Source organism: Astatotilapia calliptera, chromosome 7 (assembly GCF_964374335.1).
Source record: "Astatotilapia calliptera chromosome 7, fAstCal68.1, whole genome shotgun sequence".
Taxonomy (NCBI): domain Eukaryota; kingdom Metazoa; phylum Chordata; class Actinopteri; order Cichliformes; family Cichlidae; genus Astatotilapia; species Astatotilapia calliptera.
The window spans coordinates 69,757,126-69,784,198 of NC_137428.1; the positions used below are offsets into that span (position 1 = coordinate 69,757,126).

At 41.1% G+C, this 27,073-nt stretch overlaps 1 protein-coding gene and 1 long non-coding RNA gene across 3 annotated transcripts; one reads left to right on the forward strand and one right to left on the reverse strand.

Annotated features, from left to right (window-relative positions):
- The first annotated feature begins 422 nt into the window (after window positions 1-422).
- Window positions 423-26,589, forward strand: n4bp1 (nedd4 binding protein 1). 2 transcript variants are annotated; one of them, XM_080304004.1, is made up of 12 exons: window positions 423-1,360; window positions 12,218-12,445; window positions 12,647-12,820; window positions 13,938-14,452; window positions 15,965-16,316; window positions 16,584-16,916; window positions 17,141-17,376; window positions 21,075-21,205; window positions 22,274-22,370; window positions 22,678-22,785; window positions 24,368-24,472; window positions 24,567-26,589. In XM_080304004.1, exons 1-12 carry the CDS (start codon window positions 1,049-1,051, stop codon window positions 24,916-24,918), a joined length of 2,943 nt encoding a protein of 980 aa, XP_080160130.1. In that variant the 5' UTR covers window positions 423-1,048; the 3' UTR covers window positions 24,919-26,589. The 2 variants fall into 2 exon arrangements, with proteins under 2 accessions (XP_080160130.1, XP_026032605.1); XM_026176820.2 differs by having other exon boundaries at window positions 24,371-24,472.
- On the reverse strand, window positions 17,378-18,401 carry LOC145429844 (uncharacterized). The gene is made up of 2 exons (XR_013910173.1): window positions 18,273-18,401; window positions 17,378-18,166 (listed from the first exon to the last, which is right to left on the reverse strand). It is a non-coding gene; the product is annotated as an uncharacterized LOC145429844 (long non-coding RNA).
- Window positions 26,590-27,073: the final 484 nt, after the last annotated feature.

Genomic DNA, 27,073 nt, shown 5'->3' on the forward strand with positions numbered 1-27,073 from the left:
TCTGTCAGTGCGCCCCAGGGTGGCTGTGCCTACAATGTAGCTGCCATCACCAATGTGTGTGTGGATGACTGAATGTGTAAAGGGCTTTGGGGTCCTTAGGCTAGTAAAGCGCTATACAAATATAGGCCATTTACCATTTAAACCTGTTGTGATGTATGCTTTGGACATGGTGGCAAAGCTGGACGTGGCAGATTTGAAGATGTTAAGATTCTCATTGCAATGAAAGGGAGAGCTTAGGCTGAGTTGTTTGGACTCAAAGCTAGAAGACGAGACAAAAAATAGTCTGAACATGTCCAGAGGTGCTATAGTGTATATATTAGGCAAAGGATGTTGAACATAAATCTGCCTACAACAGGAAAAGAGGAAGACACCAGAGCTTCATAAATGTGGTCAAGGAAGACATGCAGAAGGTTGGTGTGACAGAGGACCCCAGAAGGTGGTAAATGATTTATTATTATTATTATTATTATTACATGGATTCATTATTTTATTTTATGTTTACATGGCCTCCCTACAAGTCGAGCAATTACGTCTCACGACCACAAGAGGGCAACGTTGGACGTTTGTTCTGCTGTGGCGTTTTTGCTCGTTGGCCTGTGTAGACCCGCAGGTGTGCTGCAAATTACCTAACAAAGCAAAACTCAGGCGCTCACACACACGCCACCAAAGCACTGACGGGTGGTGACAGTCTCATCTCACAGGATCTCCATCTACGGTGTGAAAGTCGTAAGGATGTAGGTCACTCTGCGTCTTGTTTTGATATCTCGTTTCAAGCGATAACCATCTTTGAGCTCGCACCATCAAGCACACTTGACTGTCGTATTTTGATGACGCCATCACTGGGACTTTCCGGATACGTCACTAGGGGCTTCCGAGTTATTTAGCTAGCTCTGCCGCTGTGTTCATGTCGTTTAGCCGTGTAAACGTCGCTGCGTCGGTCTGGAGTACACAGCAAGAAGAACATGAACACCCCGAAGGCTCCTAAGAGCCACAAAGAGTGTGACTGTTGAGACTTCGTCGCCAGGAACGACGGTGTGAGAGAGGCAGAATGTCAACAACGCGGCCCCTCCTCGGAATGAGACGAGTCACCGAGCTAACGTGCCCGGAGCAGCCTGGCAGCAGGCTGCCTGCGTCCGCCGGCAAGCAGCAGCAAGAGAGCCCCACCGTGGACGAGTTTACGGTGCTGGAGGATAAAGAAGATGAGCTTAAATGCGCCAAACCGAGAGTGGAGCAGGTTTTTAAAGTAGCGTTCACCATTATCGGCTTGCTGGACCACACAGGACAGTCGCACGGCAACAAAACATTACGGCAGATATGGCTGCAGCTCAGAGGCAACAGAGAAGACGTGTCGAAGGCAAAGGTAGGATCTTAAAAACGCTTTCGCTTGCATTTCTGTGGCGAAGCCAGCAGACCAGTCTGAGAACAAGGCTGTAATTATTATTTTAAGAGCCGTCAGCTGCTGTCATTATTATTTTTAAATCAAACACAGTTCTGACTGTGCCCCTCAGTGTTGGTGCAGCTCAGAAACACGTCTGAGTTGTACAATCTTATATTTGGCAGATCACATATTAGGGTTTAAATATATTCTTCAGGTGTGCAGATGGATAGGTAGTTTAAAGTCGTAATAGTGAGCGATGTAAAAGACAACATTTATGGCATCTCATCCTTTCATCACAGAAAATATGAATGATGAAATATGACCTATTCATTTTGCCCAGATAGCTAATGAAAGTAACACTACTCATAACGCTCATAAGATGATATCGCAATATTTACGCAGTGGTATCTTGTCAAATGTCATGACATTTGCTTTCATTAGTTTATTGTTGGACTGTGGAGTAGACAGCCACAAGCAGTTGGCCACACTGTCTGTCAGATATGTTAAACAGGCCATCTCGGTTTCACAATGATTTTTAGGTGTGGTTGGATACAATGGTTGTTAACTAGTTGCTATTTGTTTTAACCAAAACAAAGGCTGAAGACTCCCTTTCATGTGTCTGTACAGCCATGAGAAAAAAATACTAAGCTATTACCAAACGTGTTATTAAGGGTGGAGTCTGAAGGTTATATAAAAATACAGTACAATCACAATAGAGTTACTGTACAGGCAAGTGTGTGGGCGTCTACCTTACTACACAACCTGAAGGACAACAGGCAAAATATGTTAGATGTTAATGGGCTGCTGCTGAGAGCTCAAAGGTGTAAGACGGTGTTTTATTTACAAGTCAAACATGAACAGCCACAACTGCAGCAGAATATCATTAGTTTAGCATTTAGTTGTTTAACGCCTGAGGCTGAGTAAACATACATAATAGTTGTTTTTTTTCTCCATCACTATTATTATTATTTATTCCTGTAGTTGTATGTCTAGCTTCAGAACTTTAAATATTTATTTTCAAATTGTTGTTAGTTTGAGATATATATATATATATATATATATATATATATATATATATATATATATATATATATATATATATATATATATATATATTAGAGCTGGGCGATAGAACGATAACGATATGTATCGCGATATAACTTTTACTCAATAGAGAAATTAAACTATCGCGATAGACTTCACCGCTCTTGTCCTCTTAAAAAAAAAAGAAAAAAAAAAAAGAAAAGGTCAGCCAATCCAAATTAAGTAGCGCAGAGCCGAACCAATCACAGCCGCAGCGTCACGTCGCGTGACTTGTAACTTACAGCACAAGTGCCAAGCCGCACGTGTGTTTGTTTGGGAAGCAGCCAGCGGGTAATGGAGCCAGCGCGTAATGGAGGAAATGAGTGTGCCGACTAGAAAAATCAACCGAGCGTGACCGAAGAGAAAACAGATGATGGTTCCAACGCCGGAGAGATTGTCGAACGGAAGAGCCATAGAAGCTCCGTAGTGTGAAGGTATTTCAGCTATTTCAAGTCTGACAAAAAACAGAGTAGCGTGCACTGTAAATTGTGCCGAAAGCAAGTCTGGAAATACAATAAACTGGTGCATGCGTCACACTGTGCGCCACGTTATTGTTTCGGTGAAATGAATTTCTACAATACTGTTAATGCTACTCTCTGCAGTGTTTAAATGCTTACATATACACACAGTTACTGTCCGTCCACACATACGACTCGGTTCTGCTTCTATGCCCCAGCTTTTACTTTTTCCCACCTAGGCTTCTAGACTTCTGATTGGCCAACATTTCTGCACGGTTAGGAATCTAGCGCCACCTGCTGCTTTGGCATGTTCATAGCAGCGTTTTCCTTCATTTCTGCCTTTATGTGTGGACGGGATTATTTTTTAAAACGAAAACGGAAAATCTCAGTTTTCAAATATATCCGTGTACGCGTGGACGTAGCCTCAGTCTCTGACTGGAAGCGCTAATTCGTCATTCGGCTTTTGTCAGACTAAAGTAACTGTTAAAACTGTTTGAAAAGCTAAGCTATACAACAAGGAGAGATTGAGAATTTCCTTTTAGTTCTCAGTTTATTTGATATTGACAAAAGTTAGTCAGTTTTGTCTGTTCTTCTGTAAAACAAACTAAGATTTATTTTTAGAATTAATATTTTGTTTCTAAGTGGAATTGACAATTTAGTAGTCTGTTTCGTTTGTTCTATTTTGAAACTTAAACGCTTTAGCGGCTGCCTTTTGTGTAGTTTGCAATATTTGCCTTTATTTATCTGAAAAAGTCTCATGTTCCTTAAGTACATCTACCCTGTTGAACTTATTATGGGAAATAAATATTTAAATAAAAACAAGCTGCTGATTATTTCACATTTTACTTGTGAGCAACGGCACATTTAAATCTTACAAATATAGTTATTTGGCTTATATCGTGATAGATATCGTTATCGCCTGAAATGAAAAAAACATATCGTGATATGAAAAAATCTCGTATCGCCCAGCTCTAATATATATATATATATATATACTAGGGGTGCAACGATACACAAAATTCACGGTTCGGTTCGATACTTTGGTGTCACGGTTCGATATTTTTTCGATACAAAAAAATGTTCATGCATTTTTAATTTGTCATTTATTAAAATTATAAATATATATTTTAACTCAAAAGTACAGTTTTTAAATTTAACCCTAACCCTTGTGCGTGTTTTTTATTTTGACAGCGAATGCGCACCTGCGGACCACTTATGTGCAGCCCTGGTTATTTAGCTCGTCATATTGCAGCCACAGAAATTCTTTTGTCCATGAAACCATAAAGCTGCACTTTCTTTTTGCCTTATAGTCTGATTTGTCATAACTTCTCCGTTTTGTGGTAAGCTTTTCTTTGGCTGTCACTTCTTCACCCTGACCTGTCTTATTTGGCTCAGCAGAACTGAAATGCTTTTACACGCTCACTCACATAAGCTCAGCGATTCTCTGCACGATCAACCTCTCACATGTTTAAGCTGCGGGAGATTTCACTTGTCATGTTTGCATAGTAAGCTAACGATTAATAAGACGATGTCAGAGGAATTGGTGCACAAATTATCATCACTCACAGATCAGTGCTGTCGCTCTCTATACACAGTTTGCACGATTGCAAAGTGAAAGCAAAAAAACAAGCGCAAATTCAAACGCGATTTCAATATGTCACATATTGACAGTGGCTCACCGATGCCAATGACATAATTACCCAGCTACATTTCCGAAAGAATGCAAAAGCATTGACATATATTTTTCCTACAATAGCCCGACGGGCAGGGCAGAGATAGATTTTGGTAGCCCGACTGAAAAAATCGCTAGCTCCGGGACGTCGGGCTAGCTAGAGAAATGTCTCTTTCCAAAATAAAAGGTATACTATCCGCTTCTTCTGGGCTATATTCTCAGCAGCATAAGGAGAATCATGTGCTAACAGCTGTCTAAATGACTCGGCTAAAGTTAGTAGCATGCTTGCTTTTTTTTGTCTGCTTCCACTTGTCTTTGCACTACGATGATGTCGGCGTAAATGTGCAGTCATATTCGTTGTGTTCCCGCTAGTGCTTTCAGGTTAATCTAGTTGAAATTACCTTAACGCCACAACACGGCAAATCTCCGTTAACGAGCTACCGCCGATCACTCCGTGCATGGGGCTAGACGGCCAACACGTTAACGAGCTAACTGCGCTAACACACTAGTTCACACCAATGTAATTGAGCATTGCATGGCACATCCAACATACTGTTTTACTTTAGTCCATGACTCGCTTACCTTCAGGGTCATACGTCACATGAAAACCAAAATAATTCCAAACGCCAGATCTGAATGACGTTCAATTTGCCTGTTGCAAGTAGAGCTTAACTTCTGTCTCGCTAGCTTGCCCTGCGCTCTTCCTTCTGACTATGCTGTCTGTGTTGAGCGCTCAGTGAATCTGTGTTCGACTACTCCGCCTAGGCTGCACTGTCGAGCGCAGATCCACTGAGCGCTCAACACAGACAGCATCGTCAGAAGGAAAATTGATAAAATAAATTACAAATGTTGTATTGTTCGATACATATGCGTACCGAACCGAAAGCACTGTATCGAACGGTTCAATATCGATACGAATATCGTTGCACCCCTAATATATATATATATATATATATATATATATATATATATATATATATATATATATATATACATATATACATACATACATACATACATACATACATACATACATACATTTATCTTTATTGTGATTCTCCTACTTCCAAATACTCCAGTTTTTGGCTAGGCATTGGCATGCCTGGGAATCTCCATAAAGGAAGTTATGTTATTACAGTTTTTTTTAAATTCAGCTCCCTAAACAGTTTGCAAAGTTTGAAATTAGCACCTAATAAACTAAGTGCCAGTATAGTCTTTTCCCTAACGAAAAGAGAATAGACGCCTTTATTCTGCATTTGCAAGTATGGTATTTGTAGATATAATTTTAATGAGGCAGACGGCTAAATTAGCAAAACAAAACAAGAAATAACTTGCAAAAACTGGTTAAAGTCATGGATAATAACAGAGTAAAATAGCAGTTTTTAGGTTTTTAAACACTGTACATGTGAAGTTCTTGTGTGCTTGTGGGACCATTGTGATTGTAAAATTGTAATATGTATGTAATGATCTGCTTTTTAAATGACCGTCTCATTAAGTGTCAGCTTTTTTTGGATAAAAATTTAGAGTTTGTTAAAAGTTATTATAAAAAATCAATAATAATAATTGAAAGAGCAGCGCTCTTTAGCACCACTGCTGGAGAGAGATTACTCATTGTGACTGATTTACCTCACCTGAAACCAAAGAGCTTGTTACACAGCCATCAATTTAAAAGTCATGTGATGTGTTTCTAGAGGTTTTACGGTACAATTAGTCATGCAAGGGATCTGTAAACATCTGAATCTTGATCTCAATCAGATCACTTTTTGTGTGATTTCCCGGAGCATCGCTCACACTTCTGCATCTTGTGTCATGCAGCTCTTTCTTTTTGGCACACTGTAACCAGCTGCTCCGAGCTCTGCCAGTCAACCGAGAAATGAATGTGGAAATGGTAATTTCACTGTGAGCCTGTTGAACTCATGATAAGAATGATGTGCAAGTCGTCAGTGGCGTCCCGCTTAACTATATTAGGTTGATGCTGGCATTTCCTCCAGTTTGGGAAATCACTACTGTTTTTCCTATGACTGCATCTCTTTTTTTCCCTTCCATAGTCCAAACATGTGATTCTGACCAGGCGTACTAGAGTCTTAGACGTCTTGTATGATTGACGTAATGTAACACACGATACTTTACCACTACTGAATGTAGAGAAAGTTAGGATCTTGGGCTTATGTTCTCTAGGAATCGACTAAGGAGCGAATGACACACAGCTAAAAGAACAGTAAACATTTATTCAAAAACAAAAACAGTCATTCAACAGTTCACAACAGTTCCAATAGTCCATATTTGTCAGTCTGTGTATTCAGTTTTAGAGTTCAGAGTTCTTTTCAGTCTTTTCAGTTCAGGTGTGTGTGTATAGTGTTAATGTTAGTAGTACTACCCGGGTAGTGTATTGTTCTGAGATTTCATAAGCTTATCTGTCAAGAAGTAACCCAGTTGTCACTTCTAAGTAGGCTGGAAACCTTTCCTGCATCGCAGCTGGGGATCTGGAATCCTGGCTCGCAACTTTAGACTCCAACAAAAAAAAAAACAACCTGCACAGGGCAGTGAACATATTTTACATGAATATCATATAACAACTTAATTAACACTAGTGACCAAAGGCCCCTCACTCTTTGTATATAACGACTTAATGCAATCAATAATAAAATTAATCAAAGAACCTTGAAACAATTACTACATCATACAAATTTAACTCAAATCTCATATTTTGTGAACAGCAGTCACATCAATCCAATGAATTGAGAGAATGTACATTACTGATGCACGAGGAAAGTGCAAAACGTGGTCGCAGTACTATTTAGCCAAAGACTGCTCATATTTATCATCTCATTACAATAAATAAAACTTAACTACTAGCTTCCAAAGAAATATTTCCAATTGGTTTAAAACATTCACAAGTGAAGAAATAAAAGGATAATACAGCACTTAAAGGGAACACATGAAATTTACATTACACTAAGCTAATTATTAGCTAACGATTAGCTTGCTATGCTAGCGCAGTTAGTCAGCTCACCGGAAATGAATAAAAACCACAAAAACAGAGGTACATCGGCATCAACAAAAAGTGTTTCCCAACAAGCTGAAGAGTAAAATCCAATTTGTCTTCACACATAACCTTTTTCTTGAGCAAGAATTAAAGAAAAACTCGGTGAGTAGCTCCGACCAACATACGTAGCCTTAGCGCTATTCTCCTTCTCTATCTACTCAAGTTCACAAGCACTAAACAATCTCATAGTGCCAGCTATTGACATTCTTTGGGAACAGCAGTTAGTTTTCTTTTTTTTAAATTATATTTTTATTGAAGAAAAAAAAAGGGACTTGTTACAATAAAGTGCATTGACATTATTTAGTCAAAAAAAGAGAAAAGAAAAAAAAAACCTTTTTCTTAGTCCTTTTGTTTTACATTCTGATAGCAAAAAAAAATAAAATTAACTCATTGGCTTCACAATATGTTACATAATGCAACATGTTTAACTTATTTACAAAGAATACATTAGGTACATATTATGAAGTTGAGGGTCAACCTGACATGGTACGATACATGGGAGATACACCAAGATACACCAATTCAGGGCTGGTCTTACCTAAATTCAGGGCGGATGGGGGACACAAAGCTAATCCATTTATTCCATATTTTGTAGAATTTGTCTTTCCGAATTTTTAAAAAGAATGCCAATTTTTCCATTTTAAATATTTCGAAAACCACATTAAACCAATCCTCAAGTGTTGGCGGAGTTGGATTTAACCACTTTCTGGTTATTGAGTTTTTGCTGGCCGCTAATAGCGCTTGTAAGATTTCTGTGTCCCCTCCCAGGACCGAGCCAGCAACCAAGCCCAAGTACAAATTTATAAAATTGATGTCAAATTTTATCTTAAAAACCTCACACAAAGTTTTATGAATTCCCAGCCAGTAATTTTTTAAGTTAGGGCAGTCCCAAAAGATATGATAATGATGTGCCTCTTCTGATCCACATCTTCTCCAGCATTCTGCTGTCCGATTTTTATATTTAGTTTGATGAGGGGTTTTGAAAAATCTAATAATGTTCTTCCAACAGTGGTCTCTCCAAGATAAAGAACTTGTTGAGTACCAATGAAAATTACAAATCCTCTCCCAGTTCTCGTTTGTTATACCCATCCCCGATTCCAATTCCCATTTAATCTTAACATTTTGAGTAGTATCCTTCCTTGCTTGAAGGAGCACATCATATAGTTTGGAAATTGCCTTTCTCAGAGAACTATCATATGCTAATTTAACTATCTTAAAAATTTCTGACTCAACCATATTTGGGTTTGGGATATTGCAGTGTTTATTAAAGTAATCCCTTATTTGAAGAAACCTGAAGAAATCTACTTGTCTTAAGCCATTTCTTATTTGTAAAGACTGGAAACTCTGTAGTGTCCCTTTATGTGTGAAGGAATGGAATGTTGTTAGTCCACTCTCTATCCAGGACTGAAATCTATTATCACTTTCATTTGGTTCAAAATCTGTGTCATAAGCACACCATCTAAATACTTTTAGTATACGTTCACTGCCACATATTTTAGTCACTTTATTCCATATTTTTAAAGTGTGGCTAATCCATGGTCCTTTATCTTCTAAACAGTCTGCCAATTTTTTATCCGCAATTGAGGCTTGTAGTTGGAATTTAGGGGTTGTATTGAATTCTATGGATTTCCACTTAGCTTTCAAGTTCGGGTTACACCATTGCAGCAGGGGGATGACCTGAGATGCATAATAGTAGTATTGTAAGCATGGGAGCATTGCCTTGTTTAACTGTAAAGATCTAAATTTAATTCTTGGTTTTTTCCCATGCCAAATAAAGCGCGAAATCCATTTGTCCCATTCCCCAAACTGTGTTTGACTTACTTCAACAGGCAAAGTTCTAAATGAATAGAGGAGTCTTGGGAGTACGTTCATTTTCACTGCTAATATCCTTGAATTTAAATTTAAGAAAGGCACCAGTGCAGTTCATTTTCATGAGGCAAATTTTAGGTGGCTTACAGTAACTTTTTTTTTTTTTTTTGTACAGATGCCACATTTTCTCTTTATCTTTGCAATGAGCAGATGGGAATGTTTATTCCACTGTTTGTTTGGACTCTTTCGCTAGTAAAAATATCTATCCTCCAGTACCACCAGGACTGTGGTAACTGGTGTGCATAATTATTAGGCAACGTCCTTTCCTTTGGCAAAATGGGTCAAAAGAAGGACTTGACAGGCTCAGAAAAGTCAAAAATAGTGAGATATCTTGCAGAGGGATGCAGCAGTCTCAAAATTGCAAAGCTTCTGAAGCGTGATCATCGAACAATCAAGCGTTTCATTCAAAATAGTCAACAGGGTCGCAAGAAGCGTGTGGAAAAACCAAGGCGCAAAATAACTGCCCATGAACTGAGAAAAGTCAAGCGTGCAGCTGCCAAGATGCCACTTGCCACCAGTTTGGCCATATTTCAGAGCTGCAACATCACTGGAGTGCCCAAAAGCACAAGGTGTGCAATACTCAGAGACATGGCCAAGGTAAGAAAGGCTGAAAGATGACCACCACTGAACAAGACACACAAGCTGAAACGTCAAGACTGGGCCAAGGAATATCTCAAGACTGGTTTTTCTAAGGTTTTATGGACTGATGAAATGAGAGTGAGTCTTGATGGGCCAGATGGATGGGCCCGTGGCTGGATTGGTAAAGGGCAGAGAGCTCCAGTCCGACTCAGACGCCAGCAAGGTGGAGGTGGAGTACTGGTTTGGGCTGGTATCATCAAAGATGAGCTTGTGGGGCCTTTTCGGGTTGAGGATGGAGTCAAGATCAACTCCCAGTCCTACTGCCAGTTTCTGGAAGACACCTTCTTCAAGCAGTGGTACAGGAAGAAGTCTGCATCCTTCAAGAAAAACATGATTTTCATGCAGGACAATGCTCCATCACACGCGTCCAAGTACTCCACAGCGTGGCTGGCAGGAAAGGGTATAAAAGAAGAGAAACTAATGACATGGCCTCCTTGTTCACCTGATCTGAACCCCATTGAGAACCTGTGGTCCATCATCAAATGTGAGATTTACAAGGAGGGAAAACAGTACACCTCTCTGAACAGTGTCTGGGAGGCTGTGGTTGCTGCTGCACGCAATGTTGATGGTGAACAGATCAAAACACTGACAGAATCCATGGATGGCAGGCTTTTGAGTGTCCTTGCAAAGAAAGGTGGCTATATTGGTCGCTGATTTGTTTTTGTTTTGTTTTTGAATGTCAGAAATGTATATTTGTGAATGTGGAGATGTTATATTGGTGTCACTGGTAAAAATAAATAATTGAAATGGGTATATATTTGTTTTTTGTTAAATTGCCTAATAATTATGCACAGTAATAGTCACCTGCACACACGGGTATCCCCCTAAAATAGCTAAAACTAAAAACAAACTAAAAACTACTTCCAAAAACATTCAGCTTTGATATTAATGAGTTTTTTGGGTTCATTGAGAACATGGTTGTTGTTCAATAATAACATTATTCCTCAAAAATACAACTTGCCTAATAATTCTGCACTCCCTGTATAGCATATGCAATAATACTTCATATTTTAAAAGGTTTGTTTGGGTTGGTCACTCATGTTTAGATTCTGTGATTGGGTTACCAGTGGACAGCCTTACTTATTTTGCTTTGGCCAGTTTTGCTTATCTTGTTTTTTTTTTTGTTTTGTTTTTTTTGCTTTGGCCCTACCTTCATGTGTTTTAACTACCAGCTGGCCTGGTTCTTATTGTCCTTGACCCTTGTCCTGGATTGCTGTTGACTGATTTCGAGATTTACTCACCGTTGGAGTGCAACTCCAACCAGGACTTAGAGCAGATAGAAAAGTGCTAAAGCTCTCTGAGACTGCAGAACAAGGAGCTGCAGTCCAAGCTTCCTGGAGATGGGGCTTGTATTGATTCATTATGTGTAAACAAAAATACATTAAATGAATAAAAAAATGCTCAAATCTATGCAGAAACATTTATTTCTTCATTTGAGAAAACGTGCGCTTCCTTACGCAGCACAGGCAAACACTTGTACCCTGACAGTCTCCTTTATAAATACAATCATTATTTCTACTTGTTAAAAATCTAACGTATAAGCAGCAGTGATCTCTCAGCCTGTATAGTTTGTACACAGGGCCAAAGGAAACTCATTTTATTGGTTATTTTATTTTAAGACGCCACACCCACATATTTATAGCCGTGCTCACGTTCAAATCTCACACCCTTTCTGTCTCTCCCACCGCATCACTGAGTCATCATACATTGCTCGTGCTGAGTCACTTCTTATCGGCAGAGAAACACAAAAAAATGCGAAACACTATCTGTAAGAAAGTTACCGTACCCACCTGCGCTGATTCATCCAAACAGTTGCCACAGCCAGGAGATTCCCTAAAACAGTGAGTAGAGTTTGGTTTCATCACGTGTCACCTTAAATACCTTACAGGTGTGTGGGCACGTCAAGCACGAGACAACACTTACTGTGTGACATATTTATATTCTTTTTTTTTTTTTTTTTTTTTGCTAAATATGTTAAATTAGGTCATTCTGATTGGTTCCTTTTTCTTTTTTTTTTTCTTTTTTCTTTCTTTCCTAGATGGATGATATTTTGTGTTCTCCTTGTTGTGCAGGAATATGTTCGAGGACTGTGCGACCCAGAACTGCAGAAAGAAGAGCGGTACCCGGTAGATATGCACTGTATCTTTGCTGGCGCCAGGGGCCTTTTTTTGGACAGGCTCATACGGGACACGAGCGCTGAAGTTCTGGTGCAAGAGCCGGGCTGCCTGCGGCTGTTGGGTCGGGCTGAGCCCGTGGTGATGGCTCAAAGCAGAGTTCAGCAGTTTGTAGCACTGTTCCAAGTACGAGTCTTGTTATCAGACATAGTTTCATTCTGATTCTGTAGTAGTTACGTGACTCCAGGGGGGTCATTTATATTGTGGAAAGCTGATGAATAGTTGTAAATAAAATGTGAAGATTTAACAGTCATTTGAAATTATTTAAGAAGGAGTAGTCTACAGCATGTCATACCACACGCTCAAGTGTTTTTGTGTTTTGTCCAGGAGAAGCGAAGTCTACCATGTGACACAGAACCAACAGTAAAACGAGCATTCAAGTCCTTCGTGGAGGAAAGGGATGACAAGTACACTATGGAGCTCTTGCTGCTTCCCAGTGCGCTGAAGGAGGAGTTGCTGGGACTTGTTCACACCCCTACAAACACAAACACCTCTTCTCTGGTTAGTGTGAACATTTTCTGGCAGCACGTAGAGCATGACCACTGTGACCAAAGAGTTTTTGATGACAACTGCAAATTTCAAAGAGAATAAGCTGCTGTGGGTAGTTGAGATTGTAGCCTTGTGCTATAAGATTTAATACTAAGATTTTAAAAAGTTTTTCTGATGCATGACTGGTATTATTTTGTGTTCAACCACACCTCGACCCAAAAATATACCTCTGCATTCATTGTTTTGGTGTAAGCAGCTTAAGTTTACAAACTGGTCTGAAAGTCAAGTTGGGAAGGTATGGTCAATAAGAAGAAAGTTAACTTTAAGGTCATGTGTAATAAAAGGCGTTTTTATAGTGGTATTATATTTTTATAAACTGTGTAGAATTAGCTGTTAATATCTGCTGACATTCTTCTATGTCCCAGCAACAAGATGCTTCCCAGCTTTACAAGTCAGTAAGAATTTCCCCCCGTTTTTACTTAGAAAACTGGTAAGCTATAGGCATTGAGCTAAAATCAGTCTCACCCCCTCACTGCTCACTTCCATTGTGAGTGTGAAGGGGAGATTTACTAACACAGATGCTAAACATACTGCCAGCCCTGGCTTTGGGTGGGTGGGTTATTCAAAGTGTTTTTGAGGGATAGGATCATTGTGAATCATGCATAGTAGTCCCCCATTAACCATGTCTCTTTGATATGTTTAGAGAGCATAACTGGTGCTCTTAAACTTTCGTGATCATGCTGCAGAATTACAAATTTGGATCTGCCACCAAAATGTTGAATTAGTTATTATTTTATATGAAGCTTGTTTTAGTTTTAAAAAATATGACTTCAGTGTGAATTATTTATTTATCAACAAGTTAAGAGCTTCATTGTACTTTTAGGTATTTAGAAATCATGTTTTACCAACGTATGAAGTAAGAGAGAAGTTGAAGAACAAGTTGAATGTTTTTGAAAGTCACACACTAAGTACAATCGAAGACGTCATTTCTGGCATCGGGAAGAAGAACCACGTAAAGCACACTGGAAAGTACAATAGGAACGTTGGCTATGGCAAGCATTCCAGTTTGAGAGGAACTTTTATTGTAGTTTCCTAACTGAGGCAACAACCACTGTGTTTCCTTCCCCAGACTCAGCTCAACCAGATGCTCCATCCAAGCATGTCGGAGGTTGACCAGGACCGCTCACAGAGCAGCACCCCTGTGACGGAGCTCTCCAACCGCATCCTGGACACTAGTTTTGAGGAGCGAGGGACCACGCCATCATCTCTTGGCGGAGGCAGTAAACCAGCAGGTGGAATCGGTTTAGGTCCCGAGGCAGTCCTGCATAACAGCAATCGGCCCACGCACAAGCGGCGTTCATCAGGCAGTGAGACGCGGGATACAAAGAGACAGTACTCTCTGGAGCGGAGGGAAGAGTCGCCGGAGAGAGCAAGAGAAAGGGAGCGACAGAGGGACAGAGAGGGCCGGGGGGGCGGTAGCAGCTGTAGATCCAAAACCCCCTCTGCTTCGTCGTCCCTCTCCTCCTCAGCGAAGGCAAATACCGTATCTGGGCCCATCATGCTGGACTCTGCTGAGGGTGTCTCGGATGAGGGAGAGGCAGTCAGCCCAGAAACCAACCTCCGCTGCTTGGTCAATTTTTTCAGGTAAAGTTCACACTAGTCAAATGTTTCCAAATGAATTCCTTGGATTTATATTAGAACTGTTTGGAATTATGGTGGTCATCTTTGGGGTCTAAAGACGACCACCATAATTTGAAACGTGGTCAGTTTTTATTTGTTTTACATTACAGTAAGTCGAATATTACCTGGAATGAAGGATATTGTGATGGTTTTGTTTTATTGATTAAATTAACACACTCGTTGGAAGAATTATTGCTTATGAATATAATAATTAGTTGAAATCTTAATGAAGAATAGATTTTGTATTTGAACAGAGCTCACATATGCTTATGTACATATAAGAGACCTGCTGGTTGTTGTCCTGGTTGATGAAACATTAGGTCATGACCGTACGCATACAGTACAAAAATACATGTGGATGTTCAAATTAAAGTAATACAAAGGTTCAGTGATCCAGTTGAATCAGATCGAGTGGCTAACTGTTGAGTTTCACTGTGCAGTGTTCCTTAGTCATTTGTGGTGAGATCATAATCGACAATGACAATAAATAAATACTTGACTACTTGACTTGATAACAGAACGAGTCAACCTCACGTACCCTTTTCAGACACGCCCCCCTTTTCATTGATCTCTTAATGACTCCTGTCTGAATGTGCAATCCAGTCAGCTTTCCCTTAAAGCCGTGATGACTAGGTGGGACATAACATTTATACGTTACGTTCAACTCCATAATGTTTGAATGAAGAGAGGCAGACAGCATGTCTGGGACGAGGTCACGTTTAATGAGCCAATTTGGAAAGTTGTAGCTGAAAAGTTGATTCTGTTCACCTGGACGTTTTCAGTGGGAGAAACGTTTTGTCATCATCAGGTGACTTCTTCAGTCTCAGCTGACTGCAGGTTCCAATCTTATAAACAGTACATTTGCACAATGGCTGAAACCAGCCCACTGAAGGAACAAAGGGCTGGGAGGTCAGTTCCTTGATCATTAATATGCAAATTCTCATAACCATTGATCAACAACCACTGATCAAAGCTCATCCTGGGTGACTGAGCATGCATCAAGATGTATTACATGGCACTGGATTAGATTCAGGTGGGTAAGTTATCTTACCTCAGTAGACTCAGTAGGGTAGGGTAGAGGTCAGGGGTTCAAATACACCAAACAGCTACCCTGAGGCACCCCTGAGCAAGGTACCATCCCTACACACTGTTCCCTCGGCACTGGATTGGCTGCCCAGTGCTTCACTGAGTGAATGGGTTAAATACAGGGAGTAATTTCCGTACAGGAGATTAATAAAGTATACAAAACAAAAAAAAAAACTCTACTGCTGAGCGGTTCGTCAGTATGAGCTGTGACAAGCATCGACAGAAAGGTGAGCCGTGTCTGAACGACACAATGAACCCAGTAATGTTACTTGATTTGTTTGAGTTTCTCTTGAACTGGAATTGAATGGCTCTCTTTACAGCCATTAAAGACAAGCGGATGCATTATAGCCACCAGTAATGTAACATGCTACAAAATCACATTTTCCCCAGAACCATGGGTTACCAGCAGGAAGTGGTGGAACGTGTTGTCAAGGGAACAGGACAGACGGAAGATACCTTCCTCGTCCTTGAGAAAATTGTGGAGGAAACTAAGCGTTGTGAAGAGAGCTTGAAAGGAGGGGAAAAAGAAAGAAGACTAAACTCTGTGCGTACCTCAGACGCTCGCTCTTCATCGTCATCCGTCTCTACAGCCTCCTGCTTCAGAGAGGAGCTCGAGCTGAGCAGGCTGTCGGCGGACCCAGGGAGATCTAAAGAGAACATCAAGCCCAACCAGTATGGAAGCAGCAGTAATGGGCTTGGGCACAGGAGGCAGTGCAGCGGCAGCGAAACAAGCACTCAGCAGGTACTTGACAACTTACAATAACTCACTTCAGCTTTACTTCTTTGTCTCACAGAGACAGACATAGAGCCAAAGGTCTAGCTGTAGCGTGCGATCCTGTCTTCACATGTACATCTTCTATATTATTCTCTCTGCTTCTTATTATCTTTCATCTTGTTCTCTGATACCTTCACCTGAGATAACCTCTGATATCTTATCAGATACGATGCCTTTTTTAACCGTGGCGAGGCGTTGTACACGTGCTAAACTTTGATTCGAACCTCATTTCAGGCGATCACTATTAAGAGGAGCTCGAGCGCTCAAGGAGGAGCAGGAAACTATGAGGTTATTACCATTGATGACGATGAAGACATCATCCCCACTGATACCAAAGCGGCAGACAGAATGTCTCGGATGATCACGGTGGCGCACCTCAACGCACAGTCGGGTTCCAGAACCGACTATTTGGCACGAGGAGGCGGAGGCATCCCGCAGAGGGACTACTTGTCCCGAGGTGGGACTCAGACTTTGGGGGGATCGGTGAAGGTCGAGACCGTAACGGCACTGCGCAGCACGCCTCAGTGGCTGACTGCCACCACTGCATCCCTGGCTTCAACCACCAGTGTAGGTATTGCCCCAGTGTTCAGTCAAAAATGGTGTGTGTGAAGTTTTCTGTGTAACAGGTGGCACTTTGAGGTAGCATTTTGTGCAGTGTCTGTTGTCTTTTCACACACACGACAAAGCTGGGAATGAGCAGTTATTTTAAACGCAGCACGCGCCCGGACAGCTGCGTCTGGTGGATTTATAACATCAGTGACATCACGGTCTCTTTGTCTCGTCCTCGTCAGTCAGCTCAGCCCATCGCCCGACCCTCAGCCTCTTCCTATCAGACAATCAGCCACACGGGGTTCCACGGGGCAGCAGCACGGACGCCTCCCACAAATGACCCGCCGGCCCCACCAGTAACTGGCTTGGCTCGTTTCCATCAGTCGCTGAGGACTCCCTACAAACTGAACCTGCCAAACGAGCCGGGACGCCCAGACCTCAGACACATCATCATAGACGGCAGCAACGTGGCTATGGCGTGAGTGTAAAAAGAAATTTATACTGAAAAGTCTGGCCTTTTCATACCAAGTAAGATATTCACATTCAGTAAAAACTTTATATAAGAAAACTACTGTTATAGTTTCAGATCCCTCTCATCTGTCGGAGAGTTATTATAAAAGGCACAAAGCTCTTCAGCTAACATTGTTTAAATATAGGTTGTATAAAATGTCTTTTTTTTTCCAAGGTTAGTTAACAAATTGGATGTTTTTTATGTGTTGATGCGTACACCTGAGCTCCAAGCGGGGTATTTAAAAAAAACCACCGTGTCCGTTTTTCACAGGACGCCTCACCATCCTGTGACAAACACGTTTCAGCAGTTTGTAGCTTGTTGTCTTTAGCAGCAGTTCAGCTCAGTCAGGTTTGTGCTCATTTTTTCATGCACCGCTCTCTTAAGATCCCACAAACAGCCGTTTTCTGGTTCGGCTTTGCTGCTGTGCTTGAGATCAGTGTCCTGTTGCGTGACATTTCAGCAAAGCGTTGGCTGTTGCCCAGATGGCTTCACTCTATATACTTTGGTATATAGAGGAGTTCATGGTCAAGTGCAATAAGGTTTCCAGGTGCTGTGGCAGCAAAGCAAACCTGATTATCAGCCCTCCACCGCTTTTCTTAGCTGTTGCTGTGAGGTGTTTGTGCTAATTTGCAGCTTTTGGTTTTCTCCAAACGTGGTGCTGTGCATCATCTCCACTTTAGTCTCATGTGTCCAATGGACTTTGTTCCTGACATCTTGGTAATCATGTTGGTTCAGCTTAGATGATGCAGAATATGAGCTTGAATATGAAAAAAAGACAAATATACATATTTGTATGCCAGGATTATCCACAAGGTACCATCAAGTACAAAGCTGTGCATGACTCGGGGAATCAGAAGATTTACCAGATGCTTCTTGTTGTAGCTGCAGCATTTTCAGGGCTGTCTGTCTGAATCCCCATCTGCTCCTCTGACCATTATAAATAAGAGATGAGAGCAGAGTGTTAGTCATTTCTTTCAGAGCGAGCATTTCTTAATCATGGCTGTAAGGACAGGATGTTGTAAGTCGCTTGATGACAAATATAATATGTGTTTTGATTGGTGTCACTTCCCGCGCCTGATTTTCTCGTACCACATTTTTCCTTTTTACTAACGAAGCTATCCACCTTCCCATCATCATCATCATCAGTTAAGGTCACACCATCTCTGTCACACAATACCATCTGTTGAAGCGCGTAGGTCGCAGCTACAACTGTTGTGTAGGTGCACCAAAACCTTGCCCACGCAGTCACATACTGTTATTAGTCATCATATTTGCGAGTGATTTCACGTGTGTGTGTGTGTGATTGACGGAGCGAAAGCACGTGTAACGGCACAATATTGATGATGTGTGGGGGTGAAACCGTGGGGGTGTTTTTGAGAAGAAAGGCCCTTTCTAGTAAAAAATCTGTATGTTTCTTTCTGATTATTGGATAGGACATTCTTTATGTGTGTAACACAAATTATTGTCTTTCCTCTGTGCTCGCACTCTTCCACCCAGATGACCCTCTCCTGCCCTCTCATTTTTGCAGCTACTTCCTTTGATGTTCTTACTTCATCGTCCCTCCTTACCAGAAGTATGTCTAAAGGAAACACACAAGTCAGCACTGTGACTCAGTTTTGATCATTATTGTATCTACACAACGCAAAGTGAGCCAAAATCAATGCAGTCGCTTTCCTGTACAGACACAGGAAGAGATTTTCTTGTATATTTATTGAAATAATAACACCTGCCTTAAATGACTGCAGTAATTTGAGTTTCAGGGATGAAGGCAATGATCCTGAAGGAGGTTATTGGGTTATGTAAAGTTTTGAAATGTGTTCCCTTGTCAGGTTTGCTCGGTGATTTTTAGATTGCATAAGCTCTTCCTGCTGTGTTCTCATTCATCACTTTCTCTATCAGCGGCGAGTGGAACTCCCCCTGACTTTGCACTTTAGGCTCTGACCACAAGCTGAAGTTTATCTTGTTGTGCAGTGTCCGTGTGCGCTCTCTGCCTCGACTCTGTGCATCTGCAAGACGTCTGAGTCGATGGGTTTATCAGCTTTGAGCGTCCGCCCGAGTATGACGAGCCATGTTGTGAAATACGGGGCACTTTCTCACAGCGTTATTACAAGAATGATATTACTGAGATATTAATAAGAATATTATAATGGCACCATTACATTAAGAATTCAGGTAGACATCAAATTTCATAGTGAAAAGTTTCCATTTCACAGTTCTCGTGTTTTAAGGAACTCGCTCTGTGAAGTCTCTACAGTCAAAGATGAATTATCACGTCGATGTTAAAAACAGTTCTGCTTGGTTTTTGGCAGAGTGTATACAGACGGATGTCGTTGCCACTTTCTACCTTTAGCTTGTTGCATCATTATTTTATCTGTTTATTTATTTTTGGTCAGACTTGTGTCACTTTTCCATGTGTGAAGCACTTTAAGGAACTGCTAAGGTTTTAAACGCTGTATGAAGAGTGTGGAGCAGCTGACCAGGATGTGAGCTGGTCATCTCTGCTTTAACTGCAGCACATGTAAGACTAGATTTTTGAACACCATAGTAACTCCGTATACAGGGAAGTAGGCAGGGCAGACAAAACCGGAATTCACATGATGGGGAAAAAAAAAAGAATGAACAGAAGCTTCATTCATAAAGCAGCATTTAATTATTTCCTCAAGAACATCAGCTTTCCAAAACAGAAATCTGCAGTTCCAGTCTAGTTTTCCCTGTTTCGTAGTTTATTAGCTGCCGTTTTAGTTGTACATTCAGTTCTTAGTGAAGAAAAGGGGAACTTGTGCCGGTCTGTTTTTGTATATCAAACAGGGGTCACAGAAGCCTTAAAATCTTACAGTAGTAGTGTATAACATTTCCTCTGAAAATAACCATGTGCACAAGATTTCCCCCAAACATAAAAATCCATTGAAGGGCTGTCAGCGTTGGCGTGTGTGCCGTTTCTCCTGAGGTGGTGATTGTTGAGGTGTATGAATGACGCAGGATTAGATTTCACTCAGAAACCTGAGACCACTGAACAAAGTGCCAATAAGGCCAAATACTTAAAAATACCTCCGTGGCTGATAAGATTTTTGTGTCTGTGGATTTCAGCGAGAGAAGCCAACTTCCTGCTGCTGTCAGGGAGTTTCTCATGTCTGCTGCCGTGCGCTGCTTTTGTTGTTCTGTGGTTTTCTGCGTCCTAGCGACCGATGTTGTATTACAGCTATCTGACGTGCGCATATGGAGGTCGTGCACGTCATCGACAACAATCTGGGTCAGCTGACGTTGCGCCCTGTATCGTGTATTTGTTTGGTTTATTAACGAACTCCCGGGTTTTGCCCACACATCACGTTGAATGTGTTTACATGTGTTCAGTGTTTGTGCTTATTGCCTTATTTTTTGGGGGGGGGTTCTGAAGTGTTTCCAAGGTTCCCGTTCCTTTAGTTGACTCTAGATCCTAGTCCTGTGCACATGTTCACTCTTATTTTTCTCTGTGCTTTCAATCCATTTTTTGAATGCTCGTGGAGGGAACAAGGAGCATCTGTAGTTTAATTTGTGGCACTTCCTCACAAGTGGACAGCCTTATCCCTGAGCCTTATTACTGTCCATTACTTCTGTTTTTATGGGTTTTTAGGAGTTGTCTTCTCCAGTTAACTGTGTCCTCCTTCTTCTCGTCCTCACTTCTGCAGTCATGGCCTTCATCGGTTCTTCTCCTGCCGTGGTATAGCACTAGCAGTGGAGACATTTTGGAAGAGAGGACACAGGGAAATCACAGTCTTTGTCCCCCAGTGGCGTCAAAAGAGGGATCGACTAACAACAGGTACGACAGGTCTATACAGGCCAGTCTTCATATGTGTATTAAAATATTTTAACGGAGTGTCTGTTTGTCTTTCCTTTGGTCCTTTGTTGTCTTGGAGACACAGCCACAAAAAAGCATCAGCAGGCTTGTGATTGTTCCCGTGGGTATTTGATTTATTTACAGTTCATTCACTTGTGATAAATCAATTATTCAAACGGGTTGCTTTAGTATCAATCGCCTCCGCCCTTTGCTCACTCCTCATGCCACTGCCATTCTCGTCCATACTCTTGTTATCTCTCGAATTGATTACTGTAACTCACTATTATTTGGCCTTACACAAAAATCCATTAACAAGCTGCAACGTGTCCTGAATTCTGGTGCCCGTATTATTACTAGGACTTCCTCTACCCACCACATCTCCCCAATCCTGAAGCAGCTTCACTGGCTCCCGGTTAAATTTCGCATCCATTTTAAAATAATCCTCTATACATTTAAGGCTATTCATTCTCTCTCTCCACCGTACCTCTCCGATTTAGTACAGATGAACTTCCCATCCCGGTGCCTCAGATCTTCATCTTCTCTTTCTCTCTCTGTTACTTCCTGTCTGGTTACAATGGGGGGGCGGGGCTTTTAGTTGCTCTGCCCCTCGACTCTGAAATTCCTTACCCCCTGACCTCAGAAATATTAGTTCATTCCCTCTTTTTAAGTCCACCCTCAAAACTCATCTGTTTAAAATTGCTTATGTTTAAACCTCTGTATGCTCTTAACTTTCATCTGTTGTGTATATTTCCAGTTTTTGTGTTTTTATCTGTTGTACAGTGTCCTTGGGTGCTTTGAAAGGCGCTATTTTTAAATAAAATGTATTATTAGTAGTAGTAGTAGAAACACAAACATTTTTTTCTGCTGAAACTCTGTACTTAACACAGCTGAAGGTCATATCAGCAGCAGTACTTCTGGAGCAGCTGTTTGGGTTTTTGTCTTGCGGGTCATTGTGTACGGGAACCAAACAAACCTGTTTAGTACACGTGTGTGTGTGTTCACTTTGTCGTCATTGTTTTTACTGACACAGCCGGCGGTGTTTTCTTACAGAGCAACATTTTCTAAACCAGCTAGAAGACCTGAGGCTGCTCTCTTTCACCCCCTCCAGGGAAGTCTGTGGCCAGAGGATATCTTCACACGATGACAGGTACACCCTGAAAACACTTCATATCTAAGGGCACAGAGACTGATGGACAAAGACCGAATAACTGAATCGCTCAGTTGTTGAAGGTTCCCTTGTGTGTGTTCGCTCCCAGACTCACCCTGCTGACCTTCATCTGTACTGTATCTTTCTAATAGATGACTAGAAGATACATATGCAGATATATGATGATTCTATGATGATGTTTTGAAGCCCAGATCATTCATCATAAAACTGACCAGCACCTTCTCCACATACAATATTTTTGAACACGAGGAAAATCCTGAGTGTCCTTTTTTTTTCTCCCCGTCAGATTCATGCTCCACCTAGCAGAAAAAACAGACGGGATCATTGTAACCAATGACAACCTGAGGGATTTCGTCGACACCTCGGACACCTGGCGTAGGATCATTAGAGAGAGGTGATTGTTGTGTATACAGCTCAGTGAGTCATTCACTTACGTGCTGCATTACCTAACATGGCACTGGAAAGTCCACACAGGAGCAATGTTAAGATTGAAGTTCTATTTAAAACCATTTTATTTACAATCAGCGAGTCCTTTATAGGAAAAGGAACCTGAGAATTCATGTGTGTGCAGGAAACTAAACAGGTACAGCATTTTTAAGTGTGTCACCAATCAAAAGATCCAGTTTTGGTGACTAATAGTGAATAATGCATTTTATTACTCCTTAATGAGAATTTCATATTGCTACATCAGTTAAAGCAACATATTTAATTTGGCTAAGAGATGTCTTTAAATGATTTTTGAACACCCACATCGTGTCCTTCACATGTTTTTTGACACGCAGGAGAACCGTTGAAAAAGTATTGAGGAAAATAAATCCGTTGATATCAACCATTCATACTCTGCTGTATCTGCAGGGAGTGTTGTAAACCACTCAGACTTACTTATATGGTGATGAATACAGAAATTACTCTCAGCGCATCTAGTATGCCGATATATTTACAGTTAAGGCTACAATAAAATAAATGCAAACTGAATAAATATATTGAAACTTTATATACATCGCTGATGACAAAGAGTGTTTGTATTGAAAGTAGCTGTGTAACATTTTCCATGACTTCTATCATACGGTGCTCCACCAGAGCCCATATGAAGGGCTAAATGTATGAGACTGTGGGATTGTGTCGCCCCCTGTTGGTCAGTGTCTCAGATAAAGACCCCCTTTGCACAGGAAACCACTGTGCAAGTTGGTCTGACGCCATCCGGTGCTGCTGTCATGGGTTAATTCCTGGTTGTGACTGCTTTACACAGAGAGCGGCGTTCCCCCGTACACAAACTGTTTATTTAAGGCTGCTTTGTTCAGGCTGACTAGTTCAGCCTTCACCAGGGGTAAAATTAGCTTAGCTTATAATTCCATGACAACAATCTCGCATACTGTAAAGTTTTTATTTTTTTTTATCTCAAACTGGTTTAATAAACATGGTACTGGAGGGAGAGACTCATCACTGACTCTAACCAAATTTCTCATTTCCACATACCTGTAAACATACTGTGACTCAGTGTGGCATATTTCTTCATCAACAAACAACAAAGCTCTTAACATTTTTAAATAATTTTCACAGACTAATTCTTTTTAAAACTTTTTTTTATTGGGGGAAAAACAGACATTTGTACCCAAATCAGTAGACTTTCATGGAAAATGCTGTTAATTTGTCAGCAACAATATTAAGTCATTTCTAGGAAGGTTTGAGCAAAGAACCTGAAAGCGTGTCTTCTTTTGTATTGTTCTGCATCGCCTGGATCTCCTGGTGCGTTGATGATCTTAACTCCAGAGTACTTTCCAGCTTTTGTAGTGATGTTAAAATTTCAAGAATAAAATGTAGTTATTCGAAATCAGCAATTGAACATGTAATATGTCAACAGTAAGAATGTAAAAGCCGCAGAAAAAACAACACAGTGTGGGTTCAGAAAGTGCCCACTAGAGTTTAAGAACAGTTGCTTGGACGTTACAGTTTGTGAATTTGTCCACTTTGACCAGCAGATTGCTTCAGTTTACTTTTGTGGAGGACCACTTCATGATCCCCGATGACCCCCTGGGAAAGAACGGACCTCACCTTGACATCTTCCTCCGTAAAGAAAGCTGGTGTGTGATGAAATACTGAGGCCTTGTCGGGTCAGTGTTGGTTATTGTGCTGTGCACTGCTCCTTCTTACACCCTCTCTTTCTCTTCCTGTCAGGAGAGCTCCGGGCACGCCTCCGCCTCTCAGACCCCCGGACCTCCGGCCTCCCTCACAGCAGCAGCCAGTTTACGTGCAAGCTGTTCACTCTGCCCCGCGGACCCCCACCTCCCTGACGGCCCACACCACTGCGCACTGGCCCCACTCTGGGCCCCCAGAATGGCACCCACCTCGCCGTTCTCCCTCACCCTCTCCCTCACCTCCGCCCCAGCGGTCGCCGGGGGAGACGTCAGAGCTGAAGAGAAAACTGTACGACATCTTCCCCGACCAGAAGCAGCGGATCGACCGCATCCTCAGCGACAACCCGTACATGAGAGACCTGAACGCCCTTTCTGGGTTGCTGCTCGGATAAAGAACTATCTCAGTTAAGACGATCAGCAGATATACACGCAGTGCATACACACGCAAGGATATATATAAAAATAATTTATTTTACCATCTCTTCCAGCTTGGAGGACTTTTTCTTTAATTGTTTTTATTTTTCATCGAGACTGATCGTCAAACTAGCTGCTACTGTTGAAACCCATCGTTTGGGACGATCTACTTTTTCTCTCCTTCACTTTCAGGTCGATAAAGATCGGACAGCACCGGTGTCTGCGTCACCAAAATATTAAAAGTTACCACATTCGTCAAACAAGAAAAGTCTCTAGGTAATCATTTCTTTGTTTCTCGACAACAGTCCAGAGATTCCATGAATGTGGGACCAGCACTGGGCGCGCTCTTTTTGGACCGTGGCACCAGCTCAGCGCACGACCGGTTTCCTCTCCTGAACTTTGCTGACTTCTTAATACAGACTCTCAGCTTGTTCTCCAGCTTTATGTTGAGACACATGTGACGCTGGCAGGTTTTTGCATGTTTTGAAACTTTCAGCAAAGCATTTTTGTTCTTTTTCCACTGTCAAGCAGTACCAGGCTACAAAACCCAACATCGGTTTGTGCAGTTCGGAGTCGTTCAATATTAACATGGGAAGTTTAAAAGAACACTTTGTTTTCGTTTGCAGTGCATCTGTTGGAATTGCGTTTTAATTGAGACAGCAAGAATTTCAGGAAGCATGATGAGATCAGTCGGATGAAAGTATAAACAGTGAATAGAAATCCCCAAAAGCAGTAGCTGGTCAAAAGTTAAGCAGGAAATTACATCAAAGCTTCTGTTTTGGCAGCTGAGCACATCAAAGAAACACCCTTAGGCGTGCTCGTGGCCAACATTTAGAGGCTGTTGTTCACAAGCCGTTTCTCCGAGTTACGATACGTGTGCATATTCAAGCTGAATTTAAACAACTACCAAAAAACGTTTCTAGTTAATTTAACCAGCCCCTCCCAACTCTACCTTCCCAAACCCAGTTTTAGATGCTTTCCCCCTTCAAAGGTAGACCATTATAAACTGTTTTATGTAATCTCATTGGTGATTTTTCTTTTTCATATGATATTTGCAGAAAGTCCCTTCTCTCATAGTTCTGTGTTCTTTCTCAAAGCTGCACTTTATAAATGATCTCTGAAGAAAACCTGAATTTGCTGCTCTGATGATCTCTTCAAAGTGACGTTACTTCCCAAACTGATCCGCTCTGGGTTAAAAGTTTCTGTCTGCAGCCGACACGTGTCAGTTGTCTGACCTTGAATGGAAACAAACACTAAAACAGTTTAAACTTACCCTTTGAAAATTAATTTGCATTTAAAATGACGGATCATAAGTTTGCTCACAAACAGTGTTAAGAAGTTTAAGTTACAGATGTACCGCAATGAAGGCTGCAGCGGTTTCACCCTTACACACCCGGAACATACAAACACTTCATCTTGTGAGAAAAGAATCTCTGCACAAAAACTTCACAAGGTGTCAAAAATAACTTTTGTTTGTACTTGCCATGTTGTTATCGTAAGGATTACTGAAGGATTTCTTTTCTCTTGTATTATAATTCTTTTGTGTATATTGATTTCACTTTTGTAAATATGCACATTTTTGGCTACAGTGCACATATGGTTCTATGTATGTGGAAGAAGAATAAAATGCAGCATTCTCCATAGAAAAATGGGCAAACTCTGTTTTTCATCACGGGTTAAATTAAAGATGAACTCTTATGTCTGCTTACTTTAAATGTCTTAAATATTGTACAAGAAGGCTCATCGCCTCAAACACACTAGGAATGTGAGAAGTTTTTGAGAGATCTCTTTCAGGGTGATAACAGAGCGAAACCTAAACCCAGGTTGAAAATATTGTTTCAGTTGCTTTTAATGTATTTCAATTATGATATTTACGTACTAAGAAAATTAAAAACGATTCTTTTTCTATAGCAACCACCCTGAGGAGGCACTGATTCTATTGCTTTTAAGACTGGGACAAATACCATATTTTTGTTACCTATCTATTCAGCCAATCATATGGCAACAATTCAATGCATTTAGGTATAGTCAGGATGGCCTGCTGAAGTTCCAACTGAGCATCAGAATGGGGAAGAACTGTGATTTTAAGCTGCTTTGTGGCATGGTTGTTGGTGCTAGACCGCCTGACCTTAA

Bases quoted from the DNA above. Each gene is read 5' to 3' on its own strand.
- n4bp1 (XM_080304004.1), top strand. From the start codon at position 1,049: ATGTCAACAACGCGGCCCCTCCTCGGAATGAGACGAGTCACCGAGCTA. The intron at 22,786-24,367 runs GTGATTGTTGTG...CACTTTGACCAG, and splicing joins CGTAGGATCATTAGAGAGAG to CAGATTGCTTCAGTTTACTT. The intron at 24,473-24,566 runs GTGTGTGATGAA...TCTTCCTGTCAG, and splicing joins TTCCTCCGTAAAGAAAGCTG to GAGAGCTCCGGGCACGCCTC.